This window comes from Rhinichthys klamathensis, unplaced genomic scaffold (genome assembly GCF_029890125.1).
Source record: "Rhinichthys klamathensis goyatoka isolate OS25496 unplaced genomic scaffold, OSU_Roscu_1.1 h1tg000037l_1, whole genome shotgun sequence".
In the NCBI taxonomy this organism is placed as follows: domain Eukaryota; kingdom Metazoa; phylum Chordata; class Actinopteri; order Cypriniformes; family Leuciscidae; genus Rhinichthys; species Rhinichthys klamathensis.
In genome coordinates, this window is record NW_026606585.1 from 703986 (window position 1) to 726287 (window position 22302).

At 39.3% G+C, this 22302-nt stretch overlaps 1 protein-coding gene across 1 annotated transcript in view; it reads left to right on the forward strand.

Moving 5' to 3' along the window:
- The window catches only part of fam120c (family with sequence similarity 120C), a 31760-nt gene continuing 9458 nt past the window's right edge, over positions 1 to 22302 (forward strand). Inside the window, exons 1-14 of the mRNA XM_056246427.1 lie at positions 1 to 1330; positions 5503 to 5749; positions 5844 to 5926; positions 6053 to 6181; positions 6304 to 6406; positions 6895 to 6968; positions 7477 to 7763; positions 7861 to 8107; positions 8602 to 8773; positions 13035 to 13284; positions 13407 to 13521; positions 18900 to 19109; positions 19198 to 19417; positions 19509 to 19641. Coding sequence (XP_056102402.1) covers positions 803 to 1330; positions 5503 to 5749; positions 5844 to 5926; positions 6053 to 6181; positions 6304 to 6406; positions 6895 to 6968; positions 7477 to 7763; positions 7861 to 8107; positions 8602 to 8773; positions 13035 to 13284; positions 13407 to 13521; positions 18900 to 19109; positions 19198 to 19417; positions 19509 to 19641 — 2798 coding nt within the window. The 5' untranslated portion in view covers positions 1 to 802. The remainder of the gene's footprint in view (positions 1331 to 5502; positions 5750 to 5843; positions 5927 to 6052; positions 6182 to 6303; positions 6407 to 6894; positions 6969 to 7476; positions 7764 to 7860; positions 8108 to 8601; positions 8774 to 13034; positions 13285 to 13406; positions 13522 to 18899; positions 19110 to 19197; positions 19418 to 19508; positions 19642 to 22302) is intronic.

A 22302-nucleotide genomic window follows, 5' to 3' on the forward strand; every position in this document is an offset into this window, starting at 1 on the left:
TCCCACTTTCTGTTGGTCCGCGGGGAAGTCGCAAGATGGCCGACGTCGCATGAAAGTATGTTCCTCTCCTCAACATGAAGTCGTGAGTGAGACAGAGAGCGAGGGAGCTTACGTCGGGCTTTTGTTTTTGTTTTATTTTAGTTGTTTTACTTTATTTTCCCCTTAATTATTCATCTCATTCCGAATCGCAGCAGCCCCCGATTTGTCTCGACTAGTTGACGCGTCAATCACGCCGGGATCTGAGCTAACTGGCTAAGTGCGCGAGCTAGTTTGTTAGCCACAAACTGTAGCTCTTATAACTGTTAACCAGTACAGGACATACTGTATCCACTACCAGCTAGAGTTAGTTTTAATTACCTAACGGGCATGTTCGATGGCAACGGCGTAGTTGTTGTTTAGTTTGCAGCTAGATGTGTTACAAATAGGATTATATTTTGATGTTACCAACATTGTCGACATCACAACTGTAGCGTGCGCGCCGTTATCCTCCATCGTTACGTTGTAGATCGTTACGTGCAACATTGTAATTGATGAAAATAGAGAGACTTTAGCGGGATTATAATATTGACACCGTAAGGAATGGACACAGATCGCACTTACACGACCAAATGTAATAAATAGCCACGCGTATCTGGAATCTTACAGGGGGTCGGTTGACAGTTGCATTTGTCGGATGATTTACCAGACATTTCAGGTCTTTAGTTATCCAACTATAACTGGCCAGATCTAGTTCTGAACACATAACCAAGAAATTAACTTCTTAACTAGGTTCATCCATCTCACGCGCATAGACAGACACAATATGGGAGTTCAAGGCTTTCAGGAGTATTTGGAGAAACGCTGCCCTGGGGCGGCAGTTCCAGTAGATCTTCTCAAGCTCGCCCGAACGGCAGGCCGTCAGCCCCCACACCATCATCACCATCACCACCACCACCACCACCATCCCCATCATCCAAGCTCACTGCCTCCGCCTCCCCCGCCAGCTCGCATTCTGGTCGACGCAGACTCTGGCCTTCAGCGGCTCTACGGGGGCTACCAGACCGACTGGGTTTGTGGAGGCGAGTGGAATGCAATGCTCGGCTATCTGGCGGCGCTCTCCCAGGCCTGTTTGTACCAAGGCGGACTGGAGCTGGTGGTGGTTTTTAACGGCACGCTTGGGAAGGATCGCTGGCCGGAGTGGGCGCGGCGGGCACAGGGGCAGCGGCAGACGGCCCAGCTCATCGTCAACCATGTCGGAAGCAAGGCCACGCCCCCTCCGCGGGCCTGGTTCCTGCCCCCGGCCTGCCTGAGCCACTGTGTCCGCCTCGCCATGTTCCGATTCCGCGTGCGGGTGAGTGGCCTGATGCCCTCTTCGAGAGGAACTGTGGCTTGTTGTATTTCTATGAATTGTCTTCCTTCCTTACTTTTATATATGCAACGTGCTTTAAATGCTTTGTGCTTTGCTTCTGTAATTTCAGTTATTTGTGTCATTGTAAAAAAAAAAAAAAAAAGGTCAAAAGTCAGAAATATTCATTAATATTAGTTAAACTACTTTTAAAGCTGCACTCGTGCAAAGTTTACACATAATCTAGTAGGGCTGTCTGTCACTAACTAATATTTTGGTAATCAAGTAATCGGACGATTATTTTGGCGATTAATCGGATGTTTTTTTGTGGTACAAATAGACCTAAGCAAACAATTGCCTTTAAAATGACTTAAAATACATGTATAATAAAAATGAGGCAATACTATTTGGTATTATAAGCAAGTGATCATATGGTTTTATAGAACAACACTGTTAAAATACATAATACAATATACATAATTTTAACAATCAACTTGTGTACATTAGGCTATGTAATGTTTTATAACAAATGTCTGCAGAGGCCTAGTGTTGTTACTAGGGGTGTAACAATATATCGTGCCACAATATATCGCAATACAAAAATGCAACAATACGTATCGTTAATAGTGACAATATGTATCGTGGATCGTTCCCCCAAAATAAAAATGACTGTGTGAGAAAGAAAAAAAAAAAAATTCAGAGTTTTAGTGTTTTAGTACTACATTAAACTACTATACATAATGTTGATTATAATGCAATGGGGGAATATTTGTGTGTCCTGATAATGCCAAATGTCTTTTGTTACCAGTAAAAAGTGTCCTACATTATTTTAAATATATCTAGTCAGTGACAGAGTGCAAGCATATTCGTCTAAAATAATTCTGTATTTTCAGCTTCAGAATCATTAATATTTTTATTCTGGTGTCACTATTGTCCTTGGGTTACAAGCACCAAGTCCAAACCTATTCATTTAAACCCACAATGTAATATCAAAGTTAGCATTTTAATCAACAGTACATTTTTTGTTAACCTTTTATCATATGTCTTGGAGTATCGCAATAATATCGTATCGTGAGTTCAGTATCGTGATATGTATCGAATCGTGACATGAGGGTATCGTTACACCCATAGTTGTTACACTTTACAGCAGATGAAATCCTTGTTAATATTGGCCAAAGGACATTTAATTCAAATGTTCAACTTAATCTTTAATAGTTGGCTGTTATATTTTTATGATAGAAAAACGCTACAGCCACTGTAATTTCTTGAACAAGAATATGTGGACATCAAAACGTGCAAACTCAGAGTGAGGGTTTAAACTTTTTATTTTGAAATCTCTATGAACAGTTTGCATATTTAGAAACATACTGATGCATTCCACTGTGTTAAATCTGATGAAATGGCGCACATTGCGTTCCCAGATGAACGTTATAAGCAACCCAAACTCACGGAATATGTAGAGATGGAGTAGTCTGAGATGCACTCTTCACGCATGTAAATAATAACAGTTCATGTGGATCAGCATTTGTGGATCAGCATTTGCATTCCGTGGAATGCTCAACTTCCGGTATTTTGTCAGTTACTTGACAAAGGTAAATTGCAATTGAGGATTTTTTTTAAATTGAGTACTCAAATTTTATTGAGGAATCATGACAACCCTATAATGCAGTGAATCATTTTTAGAAAATGTTTCAAATGATCTTCATGTGAGTCCAGGCAAAATCAGTAGCGCAATAAAAGCTGTTTTATTTCACGTGTTACTGTTAACAACTTAACTATAGTTAACATAAAATATAGACTAAATGAAATGTATGCATTCTTATAGTTATTATTTTGCAGTAAATGTAAAACTTAGAAATAAACTTAGCCTACAGAAATACACTTTTTAATAAAAAAGAACAATAATTCAGTTGTTACTGTACAAAATAGTTTTGGTTATTATTTTCCTGATAGTGCAAGTAATGTTTATTTTTTTTATTATGAAAAATGTCAAAATTAGGTATAACTGGAACATCATTTTATATTTAAAACAGAAAACAATGTGGACTTTGCCAGTTTGCCACCTCATTTCAGGACACTGCACGCGACTGGATCACAGGACTAGTCGAATACTACTAGCTTTATTTTAATAACCCATGGACACTTTTGCTGGCAGAATAACTTAATCATGGCTAACAGTTGGTTGCACATTTTCTAGCTAGTATGTGTTAGTGTTGTCTCGATACTGGAATTTTTACCTTCGACACAGACAGTACCCTGAAAAATATATATCCATATTCCATATACAAAAATATATTAAATAAAATTTTCGATATTCAATACAATTATCCTAGTATCTAGTTCACTTTTGACCAGAGTCTAAATATTTTCTTATCAAAATAAATCTATCTGAGATACCTGACTGCGTGCTAGTGTTGCGGAGCGGGCGTGTTACGGATACGTGGTGTAAATTTTTTAGCAATCAAAAAGAGTGTCTAATTAATTGAAATAATTTATTATGAACCATTAAACTTATACAACATTCAAAAAAAATATATGAAAAAAAAATTCACACTAACTCTGTGTTGTGTTTTTTCTGGTAATAAAATGTAGAAATAAAACACAAATTTTTTATCAAAACAATGGTAGGGGAAACACTGGAATTGATTTGAGACATGTTAAGGTGTTTCCATTCATTTTCTCACCGAATTGCACAACATTCAAGCCAACATTTGCGAACAAAGTTTTACTAGGCAAAATGGATTGCACCATAATAACGTTTCCATCCGCGTTTATCGCATAAGCCGTATATCGATAAAGATAAAATCCGATGAGACCGATCGTATTTCATTTGAGTCGATATTCATGAAATTCAATTGAATTTTACTGTTTCCATGAGGCATTTTTTATTCGATATCACTTAATGCGGATAAAAACGTGTGGATGGAAACATAGCTTGAGACATCGACATGTCTCTCAGTTTTCCTCCGGCCTGAAAACAGCCGGCCAATCAACGAACAGAGGGCGGGCTGAGAGCCGTGACGTAGACGCTAAGCACCGAGTTTAAGATTGTATTTTAGGTTAATCGAAAACGACCGCGGATATGGAGACACGGGATGCAATTCGCTCTGTTGTGGAGAATATTCCCGGCGTTTCCAAACTGAAGCCCGAACAAGAAGAGTGTTTGTTAAACATTTTGAATGGAGGTGATGTTGATCTCACGACAGGTTTTGGGAAAAGTTTAATTTATCAACTATTACCGATCGTCAGCGAGAAACTGGGCAGGCCAAAGGCCGGCAAGGCGATAGTTGTGATTGTGTCCCCGTTGGTTGCACTCATGGAGGATCAGGTTAAGGAGGCAGCAAACTCGGTCAGCCATGTTCACTCCGGTATTTCGCTCGATGGTTTCGTTTTCGCATCATACATGTGTTTACAGTGGAAGTTCGATGCGGCTGAGCTAGCGAATAACACGTCATAACCAAACGTTATGTGATTGGCTTATGGGTAACCAATGATTTTATACTTCAGACAAGCAATTAATATTGTAATACAACTGCACTGTAAAATAAAATAAAAAGATTATTTAATAAGCATATTAATTATTTTACTTTACAGTAGTAAAATGTCAATACTTATGACATTAATTCTTGCAAGTTAAGGAATTAACCCTCAAGCTTTTATTTTTGTGACAGTGACAACACGTTTATAAACTCTTCTCATTACAAATCTGTGTGAAATGCTGTAATCATCTATTCACAGAAGTGTTGGAAATAATGTGAATATGAAAAAAAACTGCATAAGCGGTGCATGTTAAACTTGCAGACAGAGATGGAGTTTGCTGCATTTACTGTGAACCGAGCCACTCAAGTGTAAGAACACAGCGATGCCCTTCACTTTGAAACACGCAACAGAGTGACTATATACTTAATTTAAAGACACTGCGAAGCAAGAAAGCTCAGCTGGTTCCAGTGTATCGATACTGAAGAAAATGATAATTAAAACAGTTTCAAATATTCAGAATCAATATGTATTGTAAAATCTATACTTTTGACAACACTGTGTTCCAAGTCAAAATTACATAAGCAAAAAGTGACTGAATGCCCCTTTAAATGAATGGTCACTCACAGTGTGGTTTGATCAAAAGTTCAGAGCAATGGGAGCTTGTTACATGGTCGTCTTCCACCCTGCTTGTGGTGTAGGTGGTGCAGACCCTGGAGGACCACCATCAGGAGGTGCTATCCCTGTACAGAGACTATGGTTTTCAGGGTCTGATCGCACAGGACTCCGAGTTTGCGCTATGCAACGTTCCAGCCTATTTCAGCTCCCACGCTCTCAAGCTCTCCTGGAATGGCAAGAATCTGACCACTCACCAGTACCTGCTATCAGAAGCGGCTCGCCAGCTCGGCCTCAAGACCCAGCACCTGCCAATCTTTGCTGCTCTTCTTGGTAAGGAACACTGCAGTTTTGTTGTGTCCTGGCATGTGACTTTATTTTTTAATAACATTGTTTAGTTCTAAATGTGAGTCTTCATCAAAATCAGGTAACCACATTCTACCAGATGAAGACTTGGCTGCCTTTCATTGGAGTCTTCTAGGCCCAGAACACCCTCTTGCCTCCCTCAAGGTGCTTATACAATGTCATTTCACATATTTTAAAATATTTTTAATCTTCTGTAATTGTAATTGATAATATAGACTTATGCATCAGATTTATCACTATAACCCCTTTTAATTTCTTCCCTTTGTTCAGGTAAGGGCTCATCAGTTAGTCCTCCCTCCATGTGAGGTTGTTATCAAGGCTGTATCTGAGTATGTGGCATCCATCAAAGATCTTGGGAATTTAGATTCGGTGGCCAAGGATGTTTTCAAGCAGTCACAGGTGAAGCATGGCTGTGTTAACATTTGCATTTTCGTGTACTACTTTGTATACTTTTACTGTACTGTTGTTGTTATCTTAAAAGCTCATCCTAACATGGAGACTCCCCATTTTCTAACCTCTAGTCACGTACAGAAGACAAATTTGAGAGGTTTAAGAAGGCAGTGGAGTATTTTTCAGCGGCCAGTAAACCAAGACCTCTCTCCATGGGACCTTCTCCTTACCTCTGTAGGTAGAATGTGGTGTTTGAAGACCATTCACTGTACATGCACAACCTTTTAAAAGTTTGGGGTCAGTATGGGTCAACAAGGATGCATTAAATTGAACAAAAGTGACAGTAATTTTAATACACAATACAAGATAAAAATGTGCTTTTCACAAATATTAAGCAGCCCACCTTTTTTCAACATTAATAATAATAAGAAATGTGTATTGAGCAACAAATTAGCATTTTAGAATATAATGTAATGGCTGCTGAAAATATATTCAAATAGAAAAGTTGTTTTATAAGTTATAATAATATTTCACAATATTGCTTTTTTACTTGGTGAGTACAAGAGACTTCTTTTATAAAGAAAATATTACAGACCTCAAACTTTTGAACTATAGTATATGTTTAGTTTCCATTGTTTAGCTTTCAGCGGCCTTAAGATAAGCTCTGACATCATATTATACTCATACAATGTTAATTTGGTTTCTCTTGACTCTTCTCTCAGTTCCAGGCTTTGGGCCTAATCAATTTGGCGGACCTCCCGGCCACATGGGGGCGATGCAGCCTCTAAAAGCTCAGGTAATTATTTACTGTACAGTAACATAACATAAAAAGGTCTTTAGTCTTGTGGTTTGCGCCATTGCTGTCAAAGAAACTAAAATCAACACGTTTGTAGACTTGTTTTCCGCCAAAATAAAAGCTCACGGGTTTATCTCTTGCATGTAAAGAAATTAGAAATTATTGTATTTTTTTTATACAATATATGGCTATTGTTGCCATAGGAATAATATTTTTATTAGTAATAGAAGTATTATTATTAGAAGTATTATGCAGTGTAATGTAGACACTATATCACAACTAAAAAGAGGTTTGAGTCCTCTTTAAAGTTCAGGTTCAATGCACAGACTTTTTCTTATTTCAATTTGGGTTAGAGCTCTTAATTTTGAACTCTCAAAGTGCACCAGATTTATGCCCCCGAACAGATTCACAAAATCCTGTGGGAAACACTTCAGATGTTTAGTGCTTCAAATCACATTTATTTTCCAGAAACAGATTTCAGCAAGTCACTTTTTGCTGTTCTCCACAGTTTGGCCCACCCCAGGTGTCAGGTGTTAAGGTGCCTTATCCAGGTGGGCTCTACGGACCCAGCCCTGTAACTGGTCCAGCCCTTTCATGCCAGAACCCAACTCAGCCTCTGCAGGACTGTAATGATTCACTAGTTGGGAAAATGGGCTTTGCTGATTGGTCTGCTCCATATGATTCCTCTCAAGATGGCAACCGACAGCCCAATCATCACACTGCTGCTCCCACAGGCCCCTCCCCCTCATCATCGTCGTCTTCAGATGGGGAGGAGCATAATGACACCAGCACTAAGTGAGTCCACTTTGTACGGAATCTGTTCATTGTGTTGTACCTGTTTAACTAGCAATCTAGTATTCAGAGCAAAATAAATATACATTTTCTGTCGTAGTCATTTGGCTGACAAGTCCACAAGATGGGAAGATCCCAGTGGACGGGGCGGCAGTGGCTCTGGGGACGGCCACCATGGTAACGGAAGTGGGCCGTCCATTCCATCATTGCTGTCCATGCCAACACGAACTCACATGGACATCACAACTCCACCCCTTCCACAGGTCAGTGCCGAGGTGCTGAGAGTGGCAGAGCACAGACACAGGAGAGGACTCATGTATCCACAGATCTACCACATCTTGACCAAGGTACCGTAGTCACACAGCATGTGCGCACAAATAAATAGCATTCTGGGAGAGTTTCAGCCTTAATATTTTTCGCTGCTGAATATGCAACGGCACAGCCAAAAAAAAAAAAAAAACTTTAGTTGTACAGTTTTCCTTCACTGAAACCGTCAGAGGGGTTACACAGTGACTCATTTATTTATTTAGTTTTTCCTTTACGTCAAGTCTAACTTAAAAATGAAACCTCCTTGTGCACCTCAATTCAGTATCAATACTGATGTTTATATGACAACATGTTTTTATGTACTTCAAAAATTAATAATAAAACTGTGTAGTATATTTAAAAAAAAATTAAATAGTACTTTTATAATAGTAGACTAAAATTGTTTACATTTAAGATGGAAAATGCTCTGAAATATTCAAAAGTAGCTTATAATACCTTTGAGAGCTCTAACACTCTTCTCTCTCTGTCCCTTACTCTCCATTTCTTCCCTCTCTTATTTTCTGTCGCCTCCCAGGGGGAAATGAAGATGCCAGTGTGTATAGAGGATGAGTGCAACCCTGACCTGCCTCCTGCTTCTCTACTTTTCCGTTCTGCCCGCCAGTATGGCTACGGGGTGCTGTTCAGCTTGGCTGAGACCCAGCGAAGGCTTGAGAGACTGGCCATGCGCAAGCGTAGTCCCATTGACGGTGAGAGGGAGGGTGGGCATAAACCTTGTGTAGATGAGACTGTAGAATAGCATGTTGTAAGTGTTGTCACAATACCAAAAAATCAATAGCCGATATCAATACAAGGAAAATTTTGTGATTCTCAATGCTTATTTCAGAACAACAGCAGAAATTTGTGCGTTATTTAACACAATAATATTTAGATTAAGTATTAACAAAAAATTGTCTTAATTAATTGTGTTAAATGTAATTTATTTAAATAGTAATAAGAACATTTCCCGATAAGAAAATTTGGCCAATATCTTAAAGCTGATAAATAATGGATTATTTCCATCAGCTGAGACACTTCAGATGTGCACTGTTCACCATGATGGTTTTAAATTGCTTGAAATATGATTAAAATCACTTTGAAGGAAAATACAGTTAAGTGCAACATGTGCAGCGCAAGTCTTTCATATAGGCTACATGAAATAACCGTAAAACTTCAAATAATAGCCGAGTCCCAAATAGACGCCTGTCTCTTTTACACGCCTGGTGTGGCTGCAGGTTTGGGTAAATAAAGGCCGGTCTCAAATAGAGGCCGGGTCTGTTTTTTAGTTTCGGGTTGTTTTTAACCTCGTCCGCTTTTTGGCGGCCGCCAACGCAAATGTTTGTCCCGCCAAAGCCTTTTTTGATCGGTGAGTGATGTAGAATAGAATGACTGCTGCGCTTGACAGGGCGCTTTACGAGCAGAGAGAGCGCTCCGGCCGCGCGCGCGCACTCTCACGTCTTCAAACAACACGAGCACTGTCTTGCTCTCTCTCCCTCGCGCATATTAAATCAAAATCAATTGACGCGATAGTAAAAGGTCGGAAGTTTCACGTGGAGCAGAGACTCTAAGCCTACACTCAATGAACAACATCTCAACACTAAATTATAAAGGCCTGTCTCATATAGACGCCTGTCTCAAATACAAGCCGGTGCAGTTAGACGATTTGGGAAAATAAAAGCCCGGGCTACTATTTGAAGTTTTACGGTATCATGAAAACACTACTGTAGGGCTGACTTCTAATAGTCGAGGATTCGATTCGGAGAGGTCTGATTCAACTATGAACCTCATAGTCGAATAGTAGGGAAGTGTTATGTACAGGCCCGTCGGAACAGGACAGGCAAACCAAGCAATTGCTTGGGGCCCCGAGCTGGACTGGGGCCCCAAGACAACGACTGTTTAAGAATAAAATGCAACGACAAACTGTGAGCGCCCCTTTGATAGTCAATGCAGTAAAGTGCAATGACACTGTTATCGAAATCCCCCTCAAGGGGGCCCCCTCAGTAGTCGCTGACAGTAGCCAGCCAACCACGTGATCTCTGCTGCCGGCAAAATACAAACCTCCTCGGGAGTTATCATGAAGCGGAATTATGCTTCAGGAAGCCAGAAAAGAAAGAAGAGAAAGGAAGAGAAGGTTAAGAAAAATACCAGATGGTGGTAAAGTAATAAATTACACTGCATAAAAATAGCTCTACTTGTCTTGTACAAATGGTGTAATTTTGCAGCAGGTAACATTAGGCTAGCAAAAATATGTTTATGTTAGCTACCTGCCTGACGGCAAATGCTGCTTGTAACGAACAGTTAGTGCAAAAATTTTTCCGAACGGACGGAATATGGTTAACGTTACATACTGTAATATGTTTTTTAACGGTTTAAGGAGTTCCAGAATCACTGTTTATCGTATTTAATGACATGACATTGCTATAGCTAATATGTTTTGATGAAAGTGGCATAGCATAACTATTCCACCGTGATAATCTATTTACCAATGGGGGTTAGGAAAACCACACAATAAATTCCGTGCATCAAACATTAGCTTGGGATGTTTTTAAGCATTGGTAGTGAAAGCAGCATCCCTTCCCTTCTAATCTCAAAATTGCTTGGGGGGCCTCCATGTCCATTTTGCTTGGGGCCCCCAAATTCCTTCAAACGGCCCTGGTTATGTAACCAATAGGGGTGTGATGGTTATTATATAACCGTGAGACCGACGGTTATAGTTGAACACCGTCATTAGAACTCTATAACCGCCAAAAGCGTGCTATTAAAATATTTTTTACAAACATCTTTTATCATAGAGAATGTTTAAATACTAATATATCGTCTTACGAGGGAAACGGAGGCGGAGTTAGTGGTGCTTCAGAGGCTGCTACTGCTGGAGATGATTCGGGAGAGGTCTGTGCACCTTTACCGATCAGAGCGCGGGCTGACACGGACTGTAAAGCCTTGTTTATACTCGACGCGTCCGCACGAGCGCGAAGGTGCGTGCGGCAATATGACGAGTTGGGTGCGCAAGACCCCATTTCGCTTGGCTGTGTGCACGGCTTTTTTTGTAACAGCGCGCGCGACGCCGCATCCGAGGATGAACGACTTCAAGCCGAATCTGCCCGAGCATGTACGTCTCACCGCACTGGCACGCAGTTTGCGCGTCTAAATTGCAAAGTTCATTGCAAAGTTTTTTTGTTAAGGTTTTGTTTACTGTGTGTGATTTATTTAAAACAATTTATTGTGATTTATTTTTTGTTGTTTTTTTGTTAAGGATTCATTTAATGGAAAGCACATTCACTTCTAGTTGTCTTGCTGTTCATTTAAATAAACGTAGAGTGAGTTGTCCTATAACAGACGAACAGTTATTCAACTGAACGTCTGGCTGCTATCTAAAAAAAAGAAAAGAAAAAAAAAAGGTTCGACTATCAGTCGACTACGGCAAAATCTAACGAATCAGATTCGACTATGAAAATCCTTTGTCGAAAACAGCCCTACTTTACTGTATAAGAATGTTGTGAATTCTTTGTACATCCATGTTTTAGCGGGTTGTTACTAGGGGTGGGAGAAAAAAATCGATCCATCGATGCATCGCGATTTACTCTCCAACGATTCTGGATCGATTCTGAGAATTCCAGAATCGATTCTGACTGAGCTTAGTTTTTAACCAGATGTGCGATGACGTTGAGTTTGCTTTAGAAACACCCGTATTCTGCTTGCTTCCAATTCCTCACACACATACACCACTCGAACCTTCCGTAAAATAATCTTTCATAAAGTTCGGAAAGGTTGAAGCGAATTACAAGGACATTCATAGGCTTCATTGCACACGCTGTGAGAGACGCGCGCTTTCTTTGATGTTACACTTGAAGTGTGCTGTCTCGCCCGTCGGTATTTTCCTTACAAATGCTCTACGAAGTCATCATTTATGTGGTTTGGAATGCAGTGGACTTATATATTTAAAATATGAACCTCACTAACAGAAGGCTGCTTTCAATTTCAAATGCTGACACGCGCTTTTTGTTTGTTGTTTGTTATATATTTCTATGCTTTGTTATATTAGTTATATTAGTTTAAAATTCTTAACATACAACTGTTTTAATAAAAACAAATTAATTTGTAATTATTTTTTAAAAAGTACTTAATTACTTATGTAAACTAATGAATTAATAAGGTGGGGGAGGCAGATAAAGAATCGTTTTGGAATCGGATCGTGACTCCCAGAATCGGAATCGGATCGGATCGTGAGGTGACCAAAGATTCCCACCCCTAGTTGTTACTGGATAAACGCATCCAGAAGTTACACCTTCATGACTACAAGTTCACTTGTGCATTCGCAGCCTTTTGTTTTGTGCAATTGCAAGTTTTAATATTATGTTTATTTTGCATATATATCTCTGATTTATCTCATATAGGATGCATTGGGTTAAGAGTTAACCCACTAGCAAAGCGCTCCAGTTTACTGGCGATCATCTTAAGCTTCAGTGCATGCAGCTCAAACAGCAATGCACAACATTAATAACTATGATTGTGACTGTCATATTACATAACTTTATAAAGAGAACACTATTGCAATAAAATGTTGTGAATCCTTTGGGTTTAGTTGCCGTACAGAGCGTTGTTACGAGAAGAGCGCATTCACAATAGGAGTTATATAGATTCTAACTACGTAATTTGCGTTATTTTGTGCAGTTATAAGTTGTAATATTATGTTTGTTGCATAAATATCTGATTAATCTCATATAGGTTTCGTTGAGTTAATTAACCCGCTAACAAAGCACATCAGTTTACAGGTGTTTATTCAGCTTTTCATTATTCAGTATTGAACATCCCTAAAATGCAAATATTTGTCTGACCAGTGAATTAGCTCTTGTTTTGTGTTGCTTTTTAACAATGCAGGTATTTTGGCCTACTATGTCTCCACTAACTGAGAGGAAGACATCGTCAGAAGATCAAAATCAATCTAAATCTTGTTTCTGTTTGACTCTACAGTTCCCCCGGTGATTGTAAAGGAGTGGTGTGCCAGTAAAGCTAAATCTGCCCTGACCCCAGAGCTCGTTCCAGCCCTGTGTTTCCGCGAGTGGACATGTCCCAACCTGAGGCGGTTGTGGCTGGGCAGAGCCTCAGAGGACCGTAGCCGTCGTACGCGAGCCTTTCTAGCCTGCATGCGCTCTGACTGCCCTGCCCTGCTCAACCCGACCTGTGTGCCATCTCACCTGCTGCTCATGTGCTGCGTGCTCAGGTATATTTGTGAGATGTTTCTCATTGGACATATGGTTCACTCCACTCTGAAAGACTGGATTAGTAGGTCAGCACTGAATCTGAGTAGCTCTGGGTGTTTTGAACAGTAATGTGTGTTTACAGGTATATGATGCAGTGGCCGGGGGGTCGCATTCTTCAGCGCCATGAGCTTGATGCCTTTTTGGCTCAAGCTGTGTCCAACCAGCTCTATGAGCCTGACCAACTTCAGGAACTCAAGGCAAGTTATGTCTCATTAACTGTTGTCATACAGTAACCACCTATTATTAGGGCAAAAACTGCAGGATCTTTTAAAGCTTCTCTTTTGTTGACAACAGCCGATTTACAAGTGCTTCTCGTTACAATTTTAGGAAGATGGTTGCATTCCCAAATGCACGTTATAAGCGACACAAATAAATAAAAAATCTGCCAGAAAATGTATTCTATTAATAGCAAGGCTCTGATTGGGGATTTAAAATCTTGACATTTGGCAACCGCAAGCATCATGGCTCATAGTAGGGACTTGTTAAAAACAGTCTGTAATATTTTGACTCCTTTTTATTCTACATAAACAAAGATATTTGGGGTAAAGTTTTTATTCTTTTATCTACATTTTAGTCTTGTCTTTTTTCGGCAACGTTATTTCATGTTGCTATACCGTAAAACTTCAAATAGAACAAAATAGAAAAGTCCCAAATAGACGCCGATCTCTTTTACACGCCTGGTTTGGCTGCAGGTTTGGATAAATAAAGGCCGGTCTCAAATAGAGGCCTGGTCTGTTTTTTAGTTCCACGTTGTATTTAATCTTCTAAAACTCGTCAAATGGTCTGTTTAAGCCAGTTCAATGGTGCAGATTGCGCACGCAAAAGAGAGCCCTGCGCATCTGGGCGGGAGCTGTTAGCTCAAGAAAGACAGGCAGAGTTAGCGGAGGCAGGAGAGGGAGAAGTGGAAGAGAGCGACGAGGAGGGGGAATTCGCCAATGAACTTGTAGTTGAGGATCGCAGTGATGATGATAGTGATGAATATGGTCATTTTGTATCGCATGATTGCAGTTGTTTAACAGGGTAGCCTTCATTCTTTCTTGTTGATGTGTTTCGGGTTCATAGGCTCGAAGGATATTACCGGTAACTTGTATTGTTCAGCCCATGGCTGTCACATCGTTTCGTTTTTTTTATGCTGCCAATAATCTAAAGGGGGTCGCACACCGGACGAGAAGCTCCGCAGCACGTCGCGTCTATGACAACTGGAGGTATCGCACACCGGACGCGCACTTTGTCAGTTTATGGCCAGCAATATTGTTATGTTTAAGGACATTATGGAATTAAGATCATGTCTGTACTAAGTTATGATTGTACTGTACAATTAATTACAATCGTTGCTAGGTCTGCAGTAGGGCTGTAGTCAACCAAAGAAATCCTTAGTCGACCAAAGTCTTGTCCTGCACAACGATTAGTCGACAAAAAAAAAAAAAAAAGACGCGATGTTTTGATTGAACATTTTTTAACAATTGTCATAGAGCATTTATAAAACAACAACGAAAAAACATCAAAAATACATAAAACTATAATAATAATACAATTCTTTGAAAATTAAGTGATTTTTTTTTTAACTGCAAAAAGTGAGGAGCACTGTCCTAGGTCTATAGTGACAGTCACAATCGCGCACCTGACCACACCACACGCTACAAAAAATAGAACTGCTATCTGCCACAATGAAAAATCCTAACAAAAGCTCTCGTTTATACAGGCTGTATATTCTTCTTTACTTTCAAAGCTATAGGTTAACTTTTGTCCAGCCTATCTAGGCGTTTTAAAACAAACACACACAAAAACCCAAAGAGCCTAAAAAACAATCCTAATAATAATAGGCTTTATTGTAGGACCGCATATAGGTTTATTTTCGTTTTGTTACATTATTTAGGCTATTTTAAAATGCGTCAAGTGTACAAATAAAAACAAAAATATATCAAGAAAACACAATCTATTGAGTCAGCATGATAAAGCCGTTAAAGGGACTGCTCACGTCTTTTGCGCGCTCAAGTTCGATTTCAAATGTAGGCGCGCGGTGTGCGCTAATGATGGAAGCAACGGTCGCGGTGCGACGCGCTCTTTTTTTTTTTTTTCCAAGTGCATCCACGCCGCATCGAGATACAAACATATAGTGTATAAAAACATAAAAACCGAAACAAGTAGCGTTCTAACTGAATGAATACAGCTAAACTACCTATATCCCTTACTGAGCACGAAGCAGCAGCGCAGCCAGCCACAGGTGCGAGCCGAGTGTTCTATGTGTGTGCGCTAAACTGTGGCGCTGTAAAAAATAGCCTAAATTAAAGCATTTAAAGTTGGGGATAAACCATAGGCTAATTATATTTAGAATACAGTAATATTTAACTGCTTATAAAGGAATAAATATCAAGGAGTAAATCATTGAAAATTTCTAGATTGGTAAAAAAAAAAAATGCAACTGGTCGACCAATAAGAATGTCAGTCGACCAAGACGGCATCGACCGACTAGTCGACTAAACGACTAAAGTTGACAGCCCTAGTCTGCAGTCTGAACACACTTTACCTCAGAGTGTCCGTTAACCGAATGAATTGAGAATATCACCTGAAAATCCAATAACATCAGCAGTTTTCATTCAACCAGCTGATTTCTGTAAATGAATGTAAAACTAAATCAGGGTCCCCGCGGGTCCTTAAAAAGTCTTAAAAGGTCTTAAATAACATTTTCGGTTTTTAAGGTCTGAAAATGTCTTAAAATCTGAAATTTCCAATAAGGAGGTCTTAAATTTCACGTACGGAGAAGGAGACAACAACACATTACAGACGGTGTTTACGACCGTTCATGCTTACGGTCGGGTTGCCAGATTTAAATAATTAAATCCCCAGTCAGAGCTTTTCTGTTAAAATAACACGCTTTCTACCCGGTCTTGTCAATAGTATCTGGCAACCATGCTCGCGCGCGCTCTCTACACTGCTGAAGAAGCGCGGATGATCTGAAAACACTGACAAGTAAGCTGGAGTTCAGTGATCTTCATTTGAGATTTTCTACTTACATTAATTAAAGTGTCATTCAGTTGGTCTTTATTCTGTCACGAGCCGCTTGCGCTGTTTGTGTGACTAAATCTGCGATCAATACAGGCTGATATCCAGCAGTGTTTTTAATGTTGATCATATTATTGCATATTATTGCTATTTTGCAACAAAAGCCACGGCAGCAGACAGTGGTGATTCGAGAACGAATCTGTGGCTTTGAACGAATCGTGAGATTCAATGACCCGTTCATAAATACAGCCACTTGCTTTGTTACCATAGACTGTTGTGTTTGATACTGAATGAATGAATGACTCGATGACGGATGACTCACTCATAAAGACAGTGACTTACCGCCACCTACTGGCGATTTTAATTTAATGTTAAAAAGTATTACCTCGTTTTTACCATCATTGCATATTTATTGAACATTGTTTTATTTAAAGCATTATTTCTTTTATAAAAGTATTTATAAAGGTAAAAAATTAACTGGAAAAAATCGATTAAAAGGGGCAGATATTGTCCCTTAATGGAAAAGGTGTGACTGCAGTCTAAGTGCAAGAGGGGTTACGGCACTCTAAAAAATTGGAGTACCACTGAACTAAGGAACAGGGATATGTAGAATTGCACAAGTGCTACTGCTAAAGAGTTAATTGTCAATACAGCCTGTTACCTTGATTCAAATGTCTCATAAGCTTAACTGAATTGGCCTAAAGCAAAAAATTATAATGTCATTTTTTGTCTAAAGACGACATATAAAATAGCTGCCAAAATTAATGTCGGTAACTGAAGTTTGACTAAAAGTTGACAAAAAAATGCAATGACTTTGTCAACTAAAACTAGACTAAAACTATGAAAGAGAAAATTACAAAAATGTGACTAAGACCAATAAGCATTTTCATCTTAAGACTAAAACAAAAACGGCTGCCAAAATTAACACTGTCGTGTCGTGCTGAACATTTTCCTGGTTTTTTTTGTCGTGGTAAAGTCTTAAATTTGCCTTTTAGAGGACTTAAAAAGGTCTTAAAAGTCATTAAATTTGCTGTTAAAAAATGTGCAGATACCCTGTAAATGTATATTTCAGCACAGGGTGAAGTCAGTATATACATAACGACGATTTGAGACAAATAAATGTAAATTTAATATAAAACTATGTAAATGGTGCTCTGTGGCGCGTTAGGATTTTGAACAAGGTCCTGAGCCGTTGCCGTCGCTGTGCTTCTCGTCCGGTGTGCAACCCCCTTTCGACATACAGTATATAGTAGGCTAATTCTTACATTAACTGATTTGTTAAACACATTCGAATTATAAATAAAACGTAATATAATGTGGTAATTTCCGACTGTCATTCTTTCCGTCTATCAGCCTATGCTATTTGGATCGTTATCTCTAGGCCTACACTCAATGTACAACATCTCAACACTAAATTAAAGGCCTGTCTCATTACAACATCTCAACACTAAATTAAAGGCCTGTCTCATATAGATGCCTGTCTCAAATACAAGCCGGTGCAGTTCGGCGATTTGGGAAAATAAAAGCCTGGCCTATTATTAAGTTTTACGGTAGTCACAGTTATCGTTTAATGACAGTGTTGTCTCGTCATCTTGTCTTGTTCATGGAAAAAAAGGGTGTCAACGAACATTTTTTCCTCATAGATTTCGTTAACGAAATTAACACTAGTCTAGAGCAGCATTTACTGCAAACCGAGCCGTTCTGAGACATGGCCGTGTTTCAGACTGAAACACCCAGCCCATATATTTATTTAATTAAACTGCAGCCTCTGCAATTTGATCATTTTATTTGCCAAGTCAAATTGTGATTTCAGTTTTATTTTATTTAATCGTGCAGCCCTACCAAAAATTTACTTTGGGCATTACTTGGGCAGATGTATTTAATTTCAATTATTTTATTTATTCTATGAATGTGAAAATATGCTCAAAAATAAATATTTTATGTTGGGATGTTCAGTACCAGCATTATTGATATGATTGATTAGATGCTTATAAATTACATTTTCTTCAGAGAACAGTTCAAAATATATGTTTTGTTTAAAGTGCATGAACCTTGAATCATGTTTCTAATTAAATATTTACTTTTTGTTGAGTGAAATTGTTAAAAACAGATGGATAGAGAGCTGTGGTTTGAGACTAAAGCACATTTGCATGTGTTTTCATGTTCTTATATAACGGTAAAGACCCAGATTACAGTAAAAGCAGTGGGAGTGATTGAATTGAACACTGCACACAACATACCCCATGCACTCTTTATCTTTGTATCTTCCATGCTTTATTAAATGTTTGTTCACAACAATTTTGACAGGTTTTTTTTGCCTTGAGGCAACACTTGTTGTAAATAAGGACTCAATAGCTCAGCTCAACTTCAATAGCTGTATGTCACATAAAGCAATTATGGCATAGGCATAGCATTTCTTTAAAATAGATGCTGTCTTTCAACTGTCAGGCTGTCAATAATCTGTTTTGAAAGACCTCTGTGAAATCTGAAATGACACGCTTCTGTGACATTTACCAGGCTGATGCCAAGCATGCCGCCGGATCATATTTCTTCTCTTTGACACTGATACCAGGTGGAGAAGGTGGATAACCGTGGGGTGCAGCTGGCCTCTCTGTTCATGAGCGGAGTGGACACTGCTCTGTTTGTGAATGATGTATGTGGACAGCCCCTGCCATGGGACCACTGCTGCCCTTGGGGCTTTTTTGATGGGAAGTTGTTCCAGAGCAAGCTAGCTAAAGCCACCAGAGACAGAGCCTCCTTACTTGATATGTGTGAAGGCCAGGTAACAAACGTATATGTGCAAGTGCAGCTGTTTAATATTTCACAATATTTCAGGTTTTTTTTTAATGTTTTTGAAACTATCCGTGCAGGAGGAACTGGTTTCAAGGGTGGAGAAGATGCGCCAGGCCATTCTGGAAGGCATCAACCTGTCCCGGCCGCCACCTCCACCTCCACCACTGCCACCCCCTGCATTCCTCCCCCCTTCCATGGTGCCCCCTTTTTACCCCATGCATCCTCTTTATCCTCCTCGCCCATTGGGCTCCATGCCTCCTCACCATCACCACCAGCACCGGCCCAGGGCCTTCCCAGGTTAGACCTTCCTCTTATTTAGCACATTTATATTTACATTTTCTTTACTGCCCTTTGGGTGTCACTTAGTAATTGTCTGTATTTTTTTTAGGAATCCAGTCTATACCTCCACAGGGGGGCAAGCTGGAAATAGCTGGCATGGTTGTTGGTCAGTGGGCTGGGAACAAGCCAATCCGTGGCAGAGGGGGGTTCAATATGCAGGTGGTGTCAGTAGGAGGGAAAGGGTGAGTCCATTCTTTGTCATAAAATAGTGGCCATTTGGCTGATTATTTATGGATGTATGACAAAGCCTCACAACAAATAACTTGCTTGTGAGGTCTTCTTTCTCCCTGTTGCTCTTGATCTTTATTATCTCTCGCTTGCACCGTCTACTGGTAAGGACTAATAGCAGTAGGTGAAGATCTCTTTTCATGCAGTGAATATGCATGCTGACTGCATATGTATTTCCTAGGGTTGTAACGGATCACGGTTGGATAGCACTCGAACACCAAATTGATTCCTCTTCCGTGTTTCCTTGCGCTTGTACCGACACATTGTAGAAACCACATAAAGACGTATGTTTTAAATTTTTACCAAGTACTATGATTAAAGGCCAATGTCATTGTTTAGTTTAAGCCAGTGGTTCTCAAAGTGTGGTACGGGCTCCGTCTAGTGGTACGCAGAGGAATCACTGAATTTCGCACGTAAGATCAAACCGGTCTGATCTTTTACTGTCTATTGTGTGATCAGTCTTGGCTGGTCCCTGGAGCGTATGATACGATTACACTGGTGTGAGTAGAACGGCCAGTGCATCACGTGATCAACTGCTAAATTCAAATGTGCTTTCGGAGTTGGCTGGCGCTGAGCCAGAGACGGACGCACGCCACTCAGGCGCTGTCAAATATCACAATTATTCAGTGTTTTTAACCACATAATGTTTATTTTAGGTTTCAGACATTTAAATTCACATAAGTACTAAAAAAACAATACATTTAGAATTTGTAAAATACACACTGATGTCTATGAAAGCGGAAATAAAAATAATTTCCATTTATAATTATCTGATATGAATAAAACGTGTCTTCTAATGTTACACATTGTGTAAGTAACTTTAAAGTTAACTCTATTCTTCTCCCAGTTCACCGGCCACTTACTTTCATGTATTTCGGGAGAAGTGGATGAATGCACGTGCTGTAAATCCAACAGATCCGGTTCTCTGAACAGTGGTACAAACTAACATGGAGGCGCATATAGCTCAACTAACGCGATCGTTATAAAGGTGTTTAAACAACATAACACTTCCACTTGCATATATTTGACAATCGGAATATCAAATATTTCATGCCATAGCTAACAAATTTGTGAATATAAAAATAAAATAAAAGCAGATCATTAGTCATTCAGTGGCTGTGGTGTGTCACGTGACAAACAATGACGCGTCACCATGGAAACAATAAAGTGATAAGTTCTAAATAATGATCATCTTGAAAAATATTTGACATGTACGTTTAAAAAGGTTAAATATGAATACACAGCCTGTGTTTTTTTTTTTATTAAGTAGGCTACAGTAGTTTTTTTACTTAATATTTTAAGTACAGTAGGCTACAGTTTTTATTTCACTTTTAGGTGCAATACATTTGAATTTAATCATTTTTTTAAGTTTTTTATTTACCTGTATGTAAGCAGAACAGTGCAGTGTTAATGTTCAAATTGTGTTTTTACTAGGCCTGTAGCGGCACGTCGACGCTTCGACGTCATATTTTTTTGTCGACGCTTCTTTATTTATTTATGTATTTATTTTTTTTGCACCGTTCCCGGCGGTAGGGGTGTAACGGTACACAAAAATCACGGTTCGGTACGTACCTCGGTTTTAAAGTCACGGTTCGGTACGTTTTCGATACAGCAAAAAGTAAGAAATGCCAGAGAAATTTCCTATTTGTTAAAAGAAAAAATATTTTTTAAATAAGTGTGAGTTTTCCTACATCTTGAAACTTTCAGGTTTATAAATGGGTGTCATCTTTGAAGGATGAACAAATAATGTTTTGGTAATCACATTAAAAATAACATTTAAATATATGAAGAGTTCAGATGCAAAAGCCATTTGAAATTTCCTTTATTTTTATCAAGCTTGTATATTTAAGTTCAGTAATTTCACTTAAATGGCAATGAAGATTACCTATTAATTGTCATTTGAGTGAAATTACTGAACTTAAATGTACAAGCTTTATAAAAATGATCATTCTAGAAGAAAATTTCAAATGGCACTTAGAGGCTTTTGCATCTGAACTCTTCAAATATTTATTTATATAATATTTGAGTTTTGAAGTGCTGGAAAAAGATGTGTGAAGTACTTGAAAGCATTTCACTATTCCAGCCAAACTGGTTACAGTTATGGTGAATGTTGCTGGTCTGTGGACGTAAAGTATTACTAGTTCATTCACGGCACAATGTTTCTCCTGGTGTCCACGTCAGCGCTGTTTGATCTAATAGAGATCTACGGTTAATAACGGAGAAATGTGAATGCTTCTCACTAGATCTCGCAGCGATGTTATTACTTCAGTGGCGGATTCAAATGTTTTCTTCACTTGGTCTTAGCGCTGTGTTGTAACAGTGTCGCTTGATCGAGATCGGCTCGCGCTGCACAGATGTTGCTGGTCCGAACTCCGAACTGATAAACGATCCGTGAAGCACATGAGTAGCGCAGTTTCGTTCCGCTTTCTTTACGCTTGCCATTTGATGTTGCGCAACGTTGTGATGGTCGTGCCAGCGCGAATTTTGTTGGTAGGAAAAATGGTCCAAGGAATCGTTCGGTTTGTATGCGTACCGAACCGGAAGCCTCGAACCGAAACGGTTCAATACGAATACATGTACCGTTACACCCCTACCCGGCGGTACAGCTCGCCACA